Consider the following 15,950-nt stretch of genomic DNA (forward strand, 5'->3'; position numbering starts at 1 on the left):
GCCCCTCCCAGAGGCGGGACTTCCGGGCTGAGGGCCGGGTTGCTGGGTAACAGGCCGGAGCGGTGTCAGTCCCAGCTCTGCTCACCAACGAGCGGGGCTACGGCGGCGCTGGGGATGGCGGCGGCGGCGCTGACAAGCCGGGTCCAGCCTGGGTTGCTCCTGCTCCTTGTCGCTCAGGTGAGTCCCTGGCTCCGCCTCCCGACACGGGACAGAGGCGGAGCGCGCTAGGCCCCGCTCCCCCTTCCTGGGCCCCGAGGCAGCCCGCGGCTCCTTCCCACCGCCCCGAGGCAGCGCGCAGGGCTGGGTCCCTCTGTGGCCGCCGTGCGGCGCGGCGCGCCCCGCCCGGGTGCTGTCGGTGCGGGACTCCGCCTTCCGAGCGACCTCCTCCCGCCCGGCAGAGCCCCTCGGTCTTGGGCTGTCTTCGTCCCCCCAGCCCCTCGGGGCCTTCGGGCGGGCTCCAGCTGCCTCTCTGGCGCTGCGGCCCCGCACCAAGGGGGCAGGCGAATCCCCGACTCGTAGCAGGGAACAGCCAGGTCCTTGGCTCCCAGCCCCTGCCCCGGAACGGGGGTCTCGCTGTGCACTCAGCGGAGGGCTCTGAGAGCAGCTGGGGTTTGACTGCGACCTGCGCTTCCAAGTAGGCGACCTGGGCTCACTGCCGCAGCTGGTACCACTGGGTGCTTCCTGGACAAAAGACTTCCGAGTCGACAGGTACTTTCAGTGCCCGATGTCTGTTCAAGACCAGTCAAGCTGACATGTCCTTGATTTGTAGGAAGCTGTGAAAATCATATCCCTGCACTACACAGAGATAGAAAATAAACTTGGAAACGTCTGCAAAATGGGGTTCAGGTACAAAGACAGGCTGCAATAGTAAAACTACAGTAAGGCTATGTCTATACTACCACTTAAGTTGGTATAACTTATGTCTCTCAGCCCTGGTCTATGCTGGGCGGAAGTCGATGTAAGGTACGCAACTTCAGCTATGAGAATAGCGTTGCTGAAGTCGACGTACCTAGATCGACTTACTGTGGCGGCGTCACGGCGGTGAGTTGACTGCTGCCGCTCCCGTTTTGACTCCGCTTGCGTCTCTCGTGGCGCTGGAGTTCCGGAGTCGACGGGAGAGCGCTCGGGGATCGATATATCGTGTCTAGACTAGACGCGATATGTCGACCCCCAATATATCAATCGCTACCCGCCGATCTGGCGGGTAGTGTAGATCTACCCTCAGGGTGTGAATATGTCACCCCCTTAAGTGACATAAGTTACACTGACCTAAGCACTTGTGTGGACAGTGCTATGCTGGCAGAAGAGCTTTTCCTGAAGATTTAGCTACCGCAGCTCTTTGGGGATGGATTACTTAAGTCAATGGGAGAACTTTCTCCCATTGGTTTAGAGCGGCTACGCTAGAGAGTTTACTGAGGTGCTGCTGCATCAGTAGCCTAGATGTGGGAGGGAAGAGAGACCAATTCCAGTAATAAAGCAAACTGGGACTTCAGTAAGTCTCTCATGCCCATCATGCCATATACATTTTGGGATTACCCATTACTATTTTCTTAAGGCTGGTCTACGCTACATAGGTAGACATAATGCAGCTTATTTAGACCCAATTATGTCAGTGTCTATACTACAGCCTTCCTCCCACTGACTTAAGTGCCGTACTACACCAACATAATAACTCCACCTCCATGAGAGGTGTAAGGCTTATGTTGGTGTCTTTGGGTGATGCAGTGTCTGTGTAGACACTGTCCCTTACATGGGCTGTCTTGTCAATTTCATGGCAGGAGCTGTGAAATTGACAAGAAAGCCCCTGCTTCCCTGGAGAGCTTGGTGGCTGGACCCTGCTGTGGCTGGAAGTCAGGGCCAGAAGCCGGGGCGGCTTTGGATCCCTCTCCCAGCTGGGAGCCAGGACCAGGAGCCGGGGCAGCCCCCTGCCCACTCCCTGCTGGGAGCCCAGCAGCCTTGTCAATTTCACAGCAGGAAACAGGGGGGCAGCCCCCCTGGGAGCCTGTGGGGTAGCTAGCCTCCCGGCAGGGAGCTATCAGTGGAGCTGAGAACCAGGCTCTCAGCTTTCCACACTGCTCCTGTTAGGTTGGTGGAAGCGCTCCTGGTTAGGACGTGCACCCCTGTCCCAGGGAGGATAGTGTGGACATTCACCACCGCAGTAATTAGTGGCTGTAAGTCAACCTAATATACGTCAGCTTAGGTTTGTAGTGTAGACATACCTTTAGTGTTGACAAAACCATGTCTTTCTCATAGTTCCTGAAAACGTAGTCTTTCTGTCCCACTCATGGGCGTCCTGCCTGTGTACTCTGCAGAGAAGGTGATGTGGATCAGAATACTTAATCCTGCATAAGCACACCAGTGGAAATTTTTTCTTGATGTTGTGTCCTGAAATTCTCAGCCTTCTTACATTTTCTAACAAGCACCTTCTTGCTTTCTCCCATGCTACCCGTCACATTTGGGAGGAGCTCCCAATAAACATCAGCACAACAAACTCATTATTCTCCTACAAAACCCCCTTAAAAATTCTCCTTTGCTGTGATGCCTACAAAAAAACCCCAAACAAACTTGACAATGGTTAGGTTGCTGATGTGCTGAGACCACTGCTTATGGTACTGACCATTATTGTCTCTGTTTCCTTGTACTCACCCACCTGTCTGCAACCATTTGTTGTATATTGTCTTATACTTAGCCCATGCCCCAAAGAGCTTACAGTCTATCTTTTTTTGTTCTGAGTTTGTATGATGCCTAAATACAATGGGATTATAATCAATGTTCCCTCTAATTTTTTCCATCCATGTGCTGAATGAATTTTGTTATGGGCACCAATATCAAGGTAATGGGCAGATGTGCGCCACCAATAGAAACAAAACACCTAGATATAATATATATTTTTAAAAAGTTACCATAGGGATAATTACTCCAGCCAGGATGGGTTAGGCATTTTAGAACTCAAAAAAATAAATTTAAGCATAAGAGAGAAATAAAATTATGAAATGCATTGACCAGTCAAAAACCTAAAATAACAGCACTTTGAAAGAATAAAATTAGAGAGAGATATGTAAAAAGAAAAGGAGTACTTGTGGCACCTTAGAGACTAACAAATTTATTAGAGCATAAGCTTTTGTGAGCTCCAGCTCACTTCATCGGATGTAGCTCACGAAAGCTTATGCTCTAATAAATTTGTTAGTCTCTAAGGTGCCACAAGTACTCCTTTTCTTTTTAAGGATACAGACTAACACGGCTGCTACTCTGAAACCAGGGAATATACGTGCATTGCAGGAAGTACCAAGCAGTAACAACAACACAAGTATGTGTTGGGAGGTGAGTGTGAAAGAGACAGAGTGTGTGTGTAAGAGAGAGAGACAGAATGTATGTGCACTGGCTGTTGGGGAAGTCTGAGAGACCCTGTGCTGTCTCTTCAAGGCACTCACACCAGAAGGCTCAGGCTGAGCTCTCCGCTCCTGAGCCCTGTCCCCTCTCCTCTGCTCTGCAGAGATAGGGTACATGGGCAGGGGGGCACCCTGACATCAGTGCCCCCCTTCCCTTCTAGTACCCCCACTCTGCACAGCAAGCAGGAGTGTCCTGGGAGCAGCTGGCCATGGACTCCAAGGCAGAGGGCAGGAGCTACGTGCACCTGAGTGCACAAGCCGCCATGTGTGGCTCGGCTAATCAAGTGCGCGGCACTCCTGGGCGGCCGCATGACCACGCCGCTCTGAGAGGACATAGGTCATAGTCCATGACTTGGGCTTCCTAGATGCTATGATAATATTAATAAATAACCCTAGTAGCTCATTAAACATACGTCAGGGGAACTGTTAAGGGAACAAAACAGTCCTACTGATTGTTATCATGAAGCAAGTTTTGTGCAGATATTGTCTCGAGTAACATCTGGATATTATGAGGAAAATCACTCTCTTTGCCTTCTTAATATGACTTAAATTCTCCTGGAATTTTGTTATGGATGTTCAGAGAATAATATCAAGTAAAACAGATCCTGCCTCAGTCACAGTTCAGGGCAACTGCACCTTTATTTCCCCTCGGGGTCCAGCAATGGCACCCATTCTCAGGCTTCCAGCTCCCCAGCTGTTGCCTTTCTTGGTGGAGCTCCTTGTTTCTCTTTCTTTCAACTGGAGTATTTCCAGGCTGCACAGTTTCCTGCCTTCACTGTGTATTTTCTAGCACAGACAGGTTGCCTAAAGACACTGTTTGCTTTCTCTTTAGAGATGGTTAACAAGTGTAATGGCAACAGGTATGTTGCCACACATCACTTCTTATGCAAGCCTACTTTATCCCTAAAGTGAAAAGCATTACAGAGAGAACATTAAAAACCATAGCAGAACCCACATGCATGCTATTAAACTTATCAGAATTACCCCCACCCCTAACAGAGATTCTGGCAGGAACAGTCCTTCAAACTCTCACCCAAAGGAATTCTGAAAATCTTGGCGAGCGGGGGGGAGAGAGTAGTTGGGGAATCCAAAGGCTTGATGATGGAGGGAAGTACATTAGCATCCATCCTCTCTACTAGATAATGTACATACAGTGTGACAATAACACATACTGTTTTTAATACAAATATATTAACCCTAATTCAAGATTCCCCTGAGCTAATGGCTCTTTCAGTTAGGGCAAGTCAGTTTCATAGCCAACAGTACACAAGGGAGAAATGTGCTCAGCATCACATCCAACCAGCTTTGACTGGCCCCCATTTTCTAGCTGGCCATTCAGTATGCCATCAAGTGAGACTTGAACTCACAACCTTCACAATTGTTGTCAAGGGTCTTGACTGCTCAGCTACCATACCTCAAAGCTAATACCCAACTGGGGACTTGAAATGTAGCCCCTCAGATTAAAAGTCTGATGCTATACTAACTGAGCTATCCAGACTCATTAATTCAATAAAGTTTATCTGAATTCCATAAGGTTTGTGCAGGAAATTACATGATATTGTCAGTATGTCACTGGATCTTGTTATGGGTGTTCAGAGAATAGTACGAAGTAAAACAGATCCTGCCTTTAATTTAGATGTGTCAGAAGATGAAGACATGGTATTCTGAGGAGCAAGCCATTGAGGAGAGAATCTGGTAATAAACATAAAAGGATGTTTTTTTCTAACTGCCAGCCTTGCAGATTCTCCCTGGGGTCCTAGAGTCAAGCCCAATTCTTACCACCTTAAGTATCATCACGGGAACGGCAAACCGCAGCCACTGGGAGCTGCGGGGGACTGTGCCTGCAGACGGTCAACATAAACAAAATGTCTTGCAGCCCACCAGTAGATTATCCTGATGGGCTGCATGCTGAAGGGATGCCGACCCCTGCCTTAATGCATCCTTAACTGAAGTTTTCCACAGACCATGCACAACAGCAGAGGACCAAATCATGGAAATAGTCTAAAAATGGATGTGCAGCTTACTTTTGTCACACATGTTGGTGCGTGCATGCTCCTTGCAACTCTTTCTTACGGTCCCTTTCGTTATCTCAAAGAATATTCATTATAGATGGTGTGTATATTTTCTTCCTTCTTTTAAATAGCGTGATAGGTCTCACTAAGCTCTCAAACTGCAATTTGTATGTTTGATCAATGTCAGCTACAAATTAAGTACTGTTGATTCACTGAAAGCATCAGAAATATTATATGAAAATAGGCTAAAAGAAGCAGGAAAAGAACAATAAATGGAGCTTGAGTCCATGAATTATGGTAGGCCTTGGAGTACTTCTCAGTATAGAGGGATATGGCTTCAGTTAGTACAGACCTTTGTGGAAATGGCCCTAAAACTCTTTCTGTTGGTGTACTCTGTGGCAAGATGGGCTGGTGCCAAACCAGGGATATGTGTGCTGTTTTCACTCCAATGCATTTGGAAACCCAATTGCTTCAAAACCGTCTATGGTCCTGCACGTTACCAAGAGTCACAGCCCTCTGTAGTTGGAGAGGATTAATGGCCCTGCACACTTGCATGACAGGGGCCTCCATGGTGCGTTTCCCGACTCCAAATTGATTTCCTGCTGACCGGTAGCAATCTGGTGTTGTAAGTTTCTAGAGTGCCTTCGTCACTCGCTTCTCCACTGTCAGTGCAGCTCTCATTCTGGTGTCCCTGTGCTGGAGGGCTGGGGCAAGCTCAGCACACAGATCTAGTAACATGGCTGTGCGCATCTGAAAGTTCTGCAGCTGCTGCTCATCATCCCTAACCTGCTTTACCCTGCGATGCAACCAGTCAGAGCTTGTTTCTCAGGCCCAGGCTCCACCATCTGCAGCTGCTCCATGAATGCCACCAACAACCTTGAATTGTTTTTTGCTATGTCCCACAGCAAACTGTCCTCCAAGGAATAATAATTTTCCGTACTCGTTCAGTTTTTCTTGCAGCTCTGCAAATACTACAGGATTGTGCTCCCTGAGCTTTCAACGCTCATGACAAAGCCCTGGCTGGGATGATTTAGTTGGGGTTGGTCCTGCTTTGAGCAGGGGGTTGGACTAGATGACCTTCTGAGGTCTCTTCCAAACCTAATCTTACTGTGATTCTATGACAATAGTGCAGAACTATGCAGGTTCTATGCTTTTGTCAGAGATGGCAGACAGCGAGGAGGGCCACGCAGGTTTGTAGGATTTTTAGGAAAAAAAAGTGTGAAAATAATGGGATATAGATAACACTATGGGATGGACACAGTTGCAAACTGGAAGTTGACCTCATGCTCCCAGTCACCCTTACATGGCTCATTTTGGCCCCATCATGCATTGCCAGAACTTTGCAAAAGGCAGGGTGCTAGATGGTGGTGAGTTGCACAGAGGGATACTGACCCAAGGTGGAATACACTCTGCAGTGATACAGGTTTCAGACACAAGGAGCCATGTATGCATTTGCACAAGCGTTGTACTAACTGCAGTGGCTGTATGCTAATGTAATTCTGAGTCAATATAACTTGATCTCAGGCTTTGTGAATCTACATCCTTTTCCAAGTACAGCAATGCTCATTGTCACCAAACCTAAGTTCCTTTGTGAAGCTCCTACTCTCTACAGGGTTTTTGTGAGGATAGATGCATTAAAGATTGTGAGGCATTCAGATACTACAGAGCGGGCAGGGAGAGGGACTCAGACCCCTCCTCCCAGAGGGGTAGGTCTCTTCCCCACTTCAGACAGAGGCAAGAAGGTGTGGAGCAGAGTTCCCTGTGATCTTGGCACATACTGTGAGGGACCAGAGGTCTGGAACCCTGGTCCATAGTGCTCTTAAGTATTAGTAAGTTCCAGCCTGCCACCAAGTGACCTGTTAACAGTTGCCAGAACCAGAAGCTTAATTCCAGCAGAGGACTCCAGTCGTGGGATCTGATTGGCAGAACTCTGGGGCTACTGATTGGTTCCCTGTTTCTATTTAAATGAAGCACAGGACCAGGAAGTTGTCCATGCTAGTTGGTTCCCCCTGCTTAGGACTGCTTCCCTTGCACTACCTGCTCCTACAGCCTGACTCTCATTAACTGGTAACCTCACCATGCCTGCCTCCTGACATCTGACTCAGTCTGCCTTCTGGGATATCTCAGACTCTGATCTCCTGGTATCTGACCTGGCCTGACTTCCAACTCCTGTTCTGACCACTAGGTAAGATGCCCACTTCCCGGTCATGACAGTTTGCATGGACCACTTACACCACAGGAATGAGCCTGGTGCCAGCAGAATGGATCTGGCTAATCCTTCTGGAGCACTGGACATATCTGAGTGAGCTGCCTGCCTTCAGGTGGACAACCGAGCCCTGCAGACATGGGTTGTCCAAGTGACCTCAGAGAACCAGTTATTGCAGGAGCAAGTCAGACAGTTGCATGCTGAAAATACCGCACTCCAGTCATGGCTCGCAGAGCCCTGTTTCCCAGTCCATCTTCTGGAATGGTTTGATGGTAATTGCCAGTGATTCCAGGGTTTTATAAACCAGTGCCGCTTCCTGTTCATGATGCAGCCTCAGTGCTATGCTACTATTGTGCAAAGGTGAGCCTGGTTATCCGACAGCTGTCGGGGAAGCCTGAGACTGAGCCTCCCACTTCTTGGAGTGTGACAGCCTGGTATTTTCAAACTGGGAGGACTTCCTTCAAGCTATGTCAGTGCTATCTGATGATCCACACCAAGCCCAAATGGTAGAGGCTCACACCAAAGATGATGCTTGTTTCTGCTGTACATGATGGTATAAGATGACCAGAATCAAACTCAGCATTCAAAGTGAGGGTATAATCTTGATTTTTATATAATGGGTGGTATAATATTTTCAGTACTGTTTGCTGTCCCTTACATCCCAAAGAGAAACTTTATCAGCAGTTATTTCTGATGAATGACTTCCATTAATTCAAGTTCTGTCTTGTTGGAACTACTTGAAGGAGAGTCTGAGAGTTAGAAGATTTTTGTAGTTGAGCCTGTAGCATCCTTAGTGTGCTGCCGGGTTCAGCTGAGAGCTTAGTCTGGGAGAAGGTTGGGCTTTTTTCAGGGTTTTTTTTTGTATTTTGCCTTTCAGTTATTTCTCATAGTAGTGCAATCTTGTATCATGAAGGAAGATTATACCCTGACAACCATCCTCATGTTTCAGATAGGGTATCATTTTCACTTGAACGTGTCTAATGTATCAGTAGAGGCTGCAGTTCATATTCTGTGCAATAAAACTATAAGGGAAAACTTAAGTTTACGTGAGGAAATTCAGTGTATGCAAAAAGAAATTCAATGTACAGAACAGCTCTATTTTGTATACTGGGGTATGGTTAGTTTCAACAGGTGTGGACTTGAGACAGCCTTTGCAGGTAGTGTGTGCTTTTCTCAAGCCCTTTGCTAAGGAAAGGGAAACAATAGGTTTGGCAATATACAAAAACCTGTAGGAGAACACTTCAACCTCCTTGGACACACAATAGCAGATTTAAAGGTAGCCATCCTGCAGCAAAAAAACTTCAGGACCAGACTTCAAAGAGAAACTGCTGAGCTTCAGTTCATTTGCAAATTTGACACCATCAGCTCAAGATTAAACAGAGACTGTGAATGGCTAGCCAACTGTAAAAGCAGTTTCTCCTCCCTTGGTGTTCACACCTCAACTGCTAGAAGAGGGCCTCATCCTCCCTGATTGAACTAACCTCGTTATCCCTAGCCTGATTCTGGCTTGCATATTTATACCTTCCTCTGCAAATTTCCACTACATGCATCCGACGAAGTGGGTATTCACCCATGAAAGCTTATGCTCCAATAAGTCTGTTAGTCTATAAGGTGCCACAGGACTCTTTGCCGCTTTTACAGATCCAGACTAACATAGCTACCCCTCTGATACTTCTCTCCAATTTGTCCACATCCCTTCTGTAGTGGGGGGACCAAAACTGGATGCATTACTTCAGGTGTGGCATCACCAGTGCCAAATAGAGGGGAATAATTACTTCCCTCGATCTGCTGGCAATGCTCCTACTAATACAGCCCAATATGCCATTGGCCTTCTTGGCAGCAAGGGCACACTGCTGACTCATATCCAGCTTCTCATCCACTGTAATTCCCAGATCCTTTTCTGCAGAACTGCTGCTTAGCCACTTGGTCCCCAGCCTGTAGCGGTGCGTGGGATTCTTCTTTCCTAAGTGCAGAGCTCTGCACTTGTCCTTGTTGAACCTCGTCAGATTTCTTTTGGCCCAATCCTCCAATTTGTCTGGGTCACTCTGGACCCTATCCCTACCCTCTTGCGGATCTACCTCTTCCCCCCCCCCCCACCCCTCCAGCTTAGTGTCCTCTGCGAACTTGCAATTAATCCCATTATCCAGATCATTGATAAAGATGTTGAACAAAACCGACCCCTGGGGCACTCTGCTTTATATCGGCTGCCAACTAGACATCGAGCCATTGATCACTACCTGTTGAGCCTGACAATCTAGCCAGTTTTCTGTCCACCTTGTAGTCCATTCATCCAATCCATACTTTTTTAACTTGCTGGGAAGAATGCTGTGGGAGTCTTGCTAAAGTCAAGATATATCACATCCACTGCTTTTCCCATATCCACAGAGCCAGTTATCGGATCATAGAAGGCAATCAGGATGGTCAGGCATGACTTGCCCTTGGTGAATCCATGCTGACTGTTCCTGATCACCTTCCTCTCCTCCAAGTGCTTCAAAATGGATTCCTTGAGGACCTGCTCCATGATTTTGCCAGAGACTGAAGTGAGGCTGTAGTTCCCCAGGTTCTCTTTCTTCTTTTTTTAAAATATGGGCACTATATTTGCCTTTTTCCAGTTGTCCGGGACCTCCCTTGATCACCACGAATTTTCAAATTTTCAGTTTGTTTTCATACAACTTAATAGAAATATCCCTCTTTATTAATGTAAATGAAGCTGCTGTAGAATTTCCAGTCTATTCCACCCCACTGCAGACATCCTTCCTGTAGAATTTAAATCCAAGTTCATGCAAAGTACATAGAGCCCTGGCTGTAATTTCTACAGGTAGAATGTCTGTATTAAATATGAAAGTGACTACAGTCTGCAGAACCATTTTGTGCAAGTTAAATGAAGGCCTCTGGCTCCTGGCAACTGGTTTGGGTGTCCGTGTTTCAATGATTGTCACCTTTTCTTCTGAGCTAAATGTTCCCCATTTCAACTAAAAGCTGCCGCCTTAAGTTAAACCATTTAAATGAAAGTTACAGTTAGAGCTGAGTGAATTATTGACTTTTTTGCTTTGTGGTTTTGAACTGAAACTGGATTTTTTCCCCCCTCACCTTTTGGGGTACAGTTCAGAAGCTGACAAAGACCTTGGGTTGCTCAGCTGCTGTGGCTTACAACCTGCATACCAACAGATAAGCATGCAGTATCCTGAGTGTCTGTGTGCTATGCAGCCCTGGTTCAATGCTCCGACCCCAACAGTCTGCTTACAACACAACTTTAGTTTCTATCGCCCAGTTATGTTATGCAGGGGTGACCTAATATTCCAAGTCCTGATTTTTCCCCAAACCCATCTGCCCTGAAGTGTCCAGCCCTCTCCTGGAACAGCCCTCTCCTGGAAATAATAAAGTTTGTTTGTGCCTCTAAACAGACAAAATGCACAGCTTATCACTTTCACTCAAACACAGCACTGGCTTGGTTTAGATTAAAAGTAAAACAAGTTTATTAACAAAAGAAGATTAAGATTTCAAGTGAATTCAAGTCTAAAGGATAGAGTCAGAAATGGTTACAAGCAAATAAAAGTGAAAAATGTTTTCTAGAGACTAAATCTTAACAAAACTACAATCTTAGTTCAAAGTAAGATTCTTATCACACTACCTTTCAGCAAGATGGTTGACCCACCCCTTTCTTCAGGTCTTCCACAATGTCCAAAGTAAAGTTAATTCAACCTTTGCGGAAGGCTCAATGGATTCTTCTGGTGAAGGAAGTTCTATACTGATTTCTTCCCTGCTGGTGTTTCCTATAATACAAATTGATCTTTCCTGCAATCTCCTTTCCCTGCCCTGATTCTGAGTGGTTTCAGAGTAACAGCCGTGTGAGTCTGTATTCGCAAAAAGAAAAGGAGTACTTGTGGCACCTTAGAGACTAACCAATTTATTTGAGCATAAGCTTTTGTGAGCTACAGCTCACTTCATCGGATGCATACTGTGGAAAGTGTAGAAGATCTTTTTATACACACAAAGCATGAAAAAATACCTCCCCCCCACCCCATTCTCCTGCTGGTAATAGCTTATCTAAAGTGACCACTCTCCTTACAATGTGTATGATAATCAAGGTGGGCCATTTCCAACACAAATCCAGTGTTTAACAAGAACGTCTGGGGGGGGGGGGGGAAAAACAAGGGGAAATAAGTTACCTTGCATAATGACTTAGCCACTCCCAGTCTCTATTCCAGTCTAAGTTAATTGTATCCAATTTGCAAATGAATTCCAATTCAATGGTCTCTCGCTGGAGTCTGGATTTGAAGTTTTTTTGTTGTAATATCGCAACTTTCATGTCTGTAATCGCGTGACCAGAGAGATTGAAGTGTTCTCCGACTGGTTTATTCTGAGTGATTATCTTCTCCTCTTGTTGTTATGATGGATCTGTGTACCTTTTATGTAAATTGCATTCCCATTGTCTCTTAATGTACCTTGGAAATACCTTCAAGTAGCGGAACCACATTCCTTTGGCTAGAGTGAAAAAAAACTTCAGCCCTGCTTGGCAGATGCACTTTAAGACAATAATTCCCAATATGTTTCTAATTTTGAATTTGTCCTCCATACACACAACAATGATCAGTATGTTATTAGCTTTCTAATGATAAATTACATGTTGCCTTTTAGATACGGGGTGTGACATTAGTGAATTGGAATACACTGAACTGGTCAGGCCAGTTGAAACTCACTACCAGATACCAGTCATCCCCTCTGCCCTCTTGCATTGGGATGCTATTAGGGTCATATTCACCAAAACAAAACAAAAAAAAATAATCTGTCGGATAGATTCAAAGGTTTTGAAACAAAATGTCATTTGAATCAACATTTTTCAAACCGTTACAGATTGGCTGTACAACCATTTGAACCAGATAAAAATAAAAAGTCTTTAGTCTTGCAAGGCTCCCTCCTTTTTCTTTGTATTTCTGGTTGTCGCCATCTTCCTTTCTCTATCCAAATTCTTCTTTCTGCTTAGGCTACTGAACCAAGAACTACATTTTTTGAAGCAAGTGTCACACGCTGGAGTGTGCAACAGTATCCAAGGGGATTGCTGAGGTTTGAAATGTAAGGTGGCCAATCAAGAAAGCAGAGAGATTTTATTTTGTACTTATTTAATAATAATAATAATAATTAATAAAAAACCTCATCTTTCTCATTTCTGTTACTGTGGCAGATTTGGTGAAACAGATTTTAGGATGTCTTTTGTTTCTATACGTTTGTTTTGGAAACTTCCCTAATAATGGAATGTTGTGTAATGTAGTTACTATATGGTACAGAACTTGAATGATCTAGACAGATATGATGACCTGAAAGTAATTGGTGTGTGAGAGAACCTATCACTTTTCCGTCTTAACAGGAGTCTTAGATAGTTTGCTAAACCACATCGGAAGGTCTTATTGAGCAGTGCAAGTGAGAGGATGGAAGATTCCATATCACCATAATCAACCAAGTAACCTCTTCAGCTTTCTGCTTGATAGGCTCCTTTTCATCATAAGTGAAAAGTGGCGTGTCCACATTCTATTCTGCTTGATGCAACCCAAACTTACCTTTATCTTCAGAAATACTCATTGTTATAAATCATTAAAATATAGTTAACAAAGCTTTTAATTTTACTGTTAACAATTCTTCATTTTATGTTCTAAGCGTTATAAGTCAGTATACGTTATTCTGTGGTACCCTTAATCTATTAGAAAGGGGAAGAGGAGTTATGGGAAACGTGATGATTCTTTAATGTCAGCATTTCTTATCTTCTTTAACCTGGGTTTTTCATTCGAAGTCTAGTTTTGTTAGTGAATTATTACAGAGCAACTTCATTAGAGGGTGTCTCAATTTTAGGGCTGTAATGATGCTGGGTCTGGCGGGACCCAACTGAGAGTGCCAATTCAGGACAAATTGCATAAAGCAGGACAGTTACAGCCCAAGGCTGGGGTTTCTGTGCACACCAAGGCAAACCAAACTGGCCAAACAGAGAAGACTTTGGTTTTACCCTACTGGCTAACCACAAGTCACACAAGGAATTCCCTTAGACACCCCAGTTTCACAGTATCCCCACCAGCGCCACTTGTTATGGGGACAAATGGTTATGAAAACCAATACCCCAGTAAAAGAAAAAAGGTTCTCTCAATCCCAAAGGACCAAGCCCCAGACCCAGGTCAATATATAAATCCGATCTTACCCACAAATCATGCTGTTGCCAATCCTTTAGAATCTAAAGGTTTATTCATAAAAGGAAAAGATATAGATAAGAGCTAGAATTGGTTAAATGGAATCAATTACATACAGTAATGGCAAAGTTCTTGGTACAGGCTTGCAGCAGTGATAGAATAAACTGCAGGTTCAAATCAAGTCTCTGGAGTACATCCACAGCTGGGATGGGTCTTTCAGTCCTTGGTTCAAAGCTTCAGTGTAGCAAAATTCCTCCAGAGGTAAGAAACAGGATTGAAGACAAGCTGGAGGAGCTGCAGCAGCTTTTTATATTCTTTTGCCATGTGGTCTGTCTGTCTTTGTCCCAAAGACAAGCTGTCCATCACATGGCATGGAAACACCTCAGAGTTCTGTCCATAGGCATGTCCCTGCATGCCTTGCTGAGTCGCAAGGCGTGTCTGCCTTCTCTCAATGGGTCAGTTGTATAGCTGATGGTTCTTAATGGGCCATCAAGCAGGCTAGGCAGAGCTGACACCAGCTTGTCTGGAGTGTTTCCCAGAAGCATAGCACAAGTTGAAATACAGACAGTATAGAGCCAATATTCATAACTTTAACTACAAAAATGATACATATAGACAGCATAATCATAACCAGCAAACCATAACCTTGTCTTAGACACCTCATTTGACTCCCTTTATATAAGATTTGGTGCCACTACAGGATCTTGGTTGCAACAATGATCTATACGGTCCCAGCTTATGTCAATAACGTCACAAGGGCCTTGGTGTATTATTACTTTTAATGAAACCCCGATAAAATGTTTTGTGTTTTCAGGTGTGTTGCGAGTATGGTATGGTGCATGTTCTTTCGGAGAAGGGGAGGAGTAAAGGAAAGGACTACTGTATCCTCTTCAACTCTCAGTGGGCCCACTTGCCGCATGACCTAGGAAAAGCTGTAAGTACCTAAATCAAGCAATGAGAGAGGATCATAGTTCACAGACTCCCATATTTTAGGGAACCCCTTAGGTCTCACCTGGTTCTGGTCAGGCTAGCAATGACTAGGACGTTTGTTCGATTTCAAAAATATTCTTTGCTTTATCTATATTTGCACAGGTAAGCTCTAGCAAACCAATGATTTAGCCACCATACACTTTTCCAAAAACAAATCGTAAGTTGAAGTTAACCAGTGTACCAGTCTTGTGAAAGAACCTTCCTTTGTATCACCAGAGCTCTTTAATAAAAATGAAAATGGCAATTGCCCCTGGCAAGTAAGGTGTTTAGTTCTTATATCTGCAAAGACAACCTCGTTTATGTGAATTGAATATAAACAGATACTGTATAGACTCCCTGATGTTTAGACAAAGAATACTAGTGTCTCTTCAGAGGCACGTAGTTCTGCTAAGGTGCAGTAAAGTGAAAATAGATCTGCTTTGTCAGGTTTCACTGCTTTATTCAGATCTATGAGCAACATTAGGCTGAGAGTTGGGTCAGTTTCACAGTGCTCCCTGAGAAAAGCTATGAGCAATGCGTGAGATTAAAGCACAAAAATGGAGGCTGGAGTAGGAATAGATTAGTGGAAACTTCCTCCCCACCATCACAACTACCAGGCATCTCTGGGGTGGCAGGAGGGAACTGAGAGGCTCTAAAATTTATTGTACACCTGCTACTCAGATGCTATGGAATATGGAGATCCTTAGTGGGGATCCAAGGACAACACCCTGGTAGGAATTGCAACACTCCTTTTCCTAACAGCTTTGGAGAGAAGGGGCATGGCAAGGGCTTGATTTCCCACCTGATCTTTCATACTGCATTTTGACTAGTGGGCTTATGATATTAATATTTTTGTAGGCAGCTGTGAGACAGAAAGCACAGGAAAAAAGTAGGGAACACAGTTTAGGAAAAGATTGGGGGATATAAGGGAGTGGAGAGGGGAAAGAAAGAAAAGAGGAAACAGTGAAACGATCTACATAAACTATTTGGGGAAAAGAGGATGAGGATTGGGGTGGGGGTGAGAATGAAAGTGAGGCAGGGAGGGAAAGTATAACAACACCAAGAGATTTAGAGAGGTTTTTTGTTTTTTTAATTGATACTGAATAGTTGATTTTATATGTTACAATTTTAAGAGTAAAACAGTTTTTAGTATTGTATTTAATTGCAAGGAGCTGTGATAGTAACAGTATTTTTCCATCTG

General features: G+C 44.8%; 1 protein-coding gene across 5 annotated transcripts in view; it reads left to right on the forward strand.

The window, feature by feature from the left end:
* The first annotated feature begins 16 nt into the window (after positions 1–16).
* The window catches only part of SPPL2B (signal peptide peptidase like 2B), a 103,149-nt gene continuing 87,215 nt past the window's right edge, over positions 17–15,950 (forward strand). For 4 of the 5 annotated variants that reach the window (XM_077841830.1, XM_077841829.1, XM_077841828.1 and 1 more), the window contains exons 1-2: positions 19–177; positions 14,595–14,714. In XM_077841830.1, the coding sequence (XP_077697956.1) occupies positions 115–177; positions 14,595–14,714 (183 nt within the window). In that variant the 5' untranslated portion in view covers positions 19–114. Of the gene's footprint in view, positions 178–14,594; positions 14,715–15,950 lie in introns of all 5 variants that reach the window. The other variant, XM_077841832.1, reaches the window with a different exon arrangement.

The sequence above is a fragment of the Eretmochelys imbricata genome, chromosome 25, assembly GCF_965152235.1.
Source record: "Eretmochelys imbricata isolate rEreImb1 chromosome 25, rEreImb1.hap1, whole genome shotgun sequence".
Lineage (NCBI taxonomy): Eukaryota > Metazoa > Chordata > Testudines > Cheloniidae > Eretmochelys > Eretmochelys imbricata.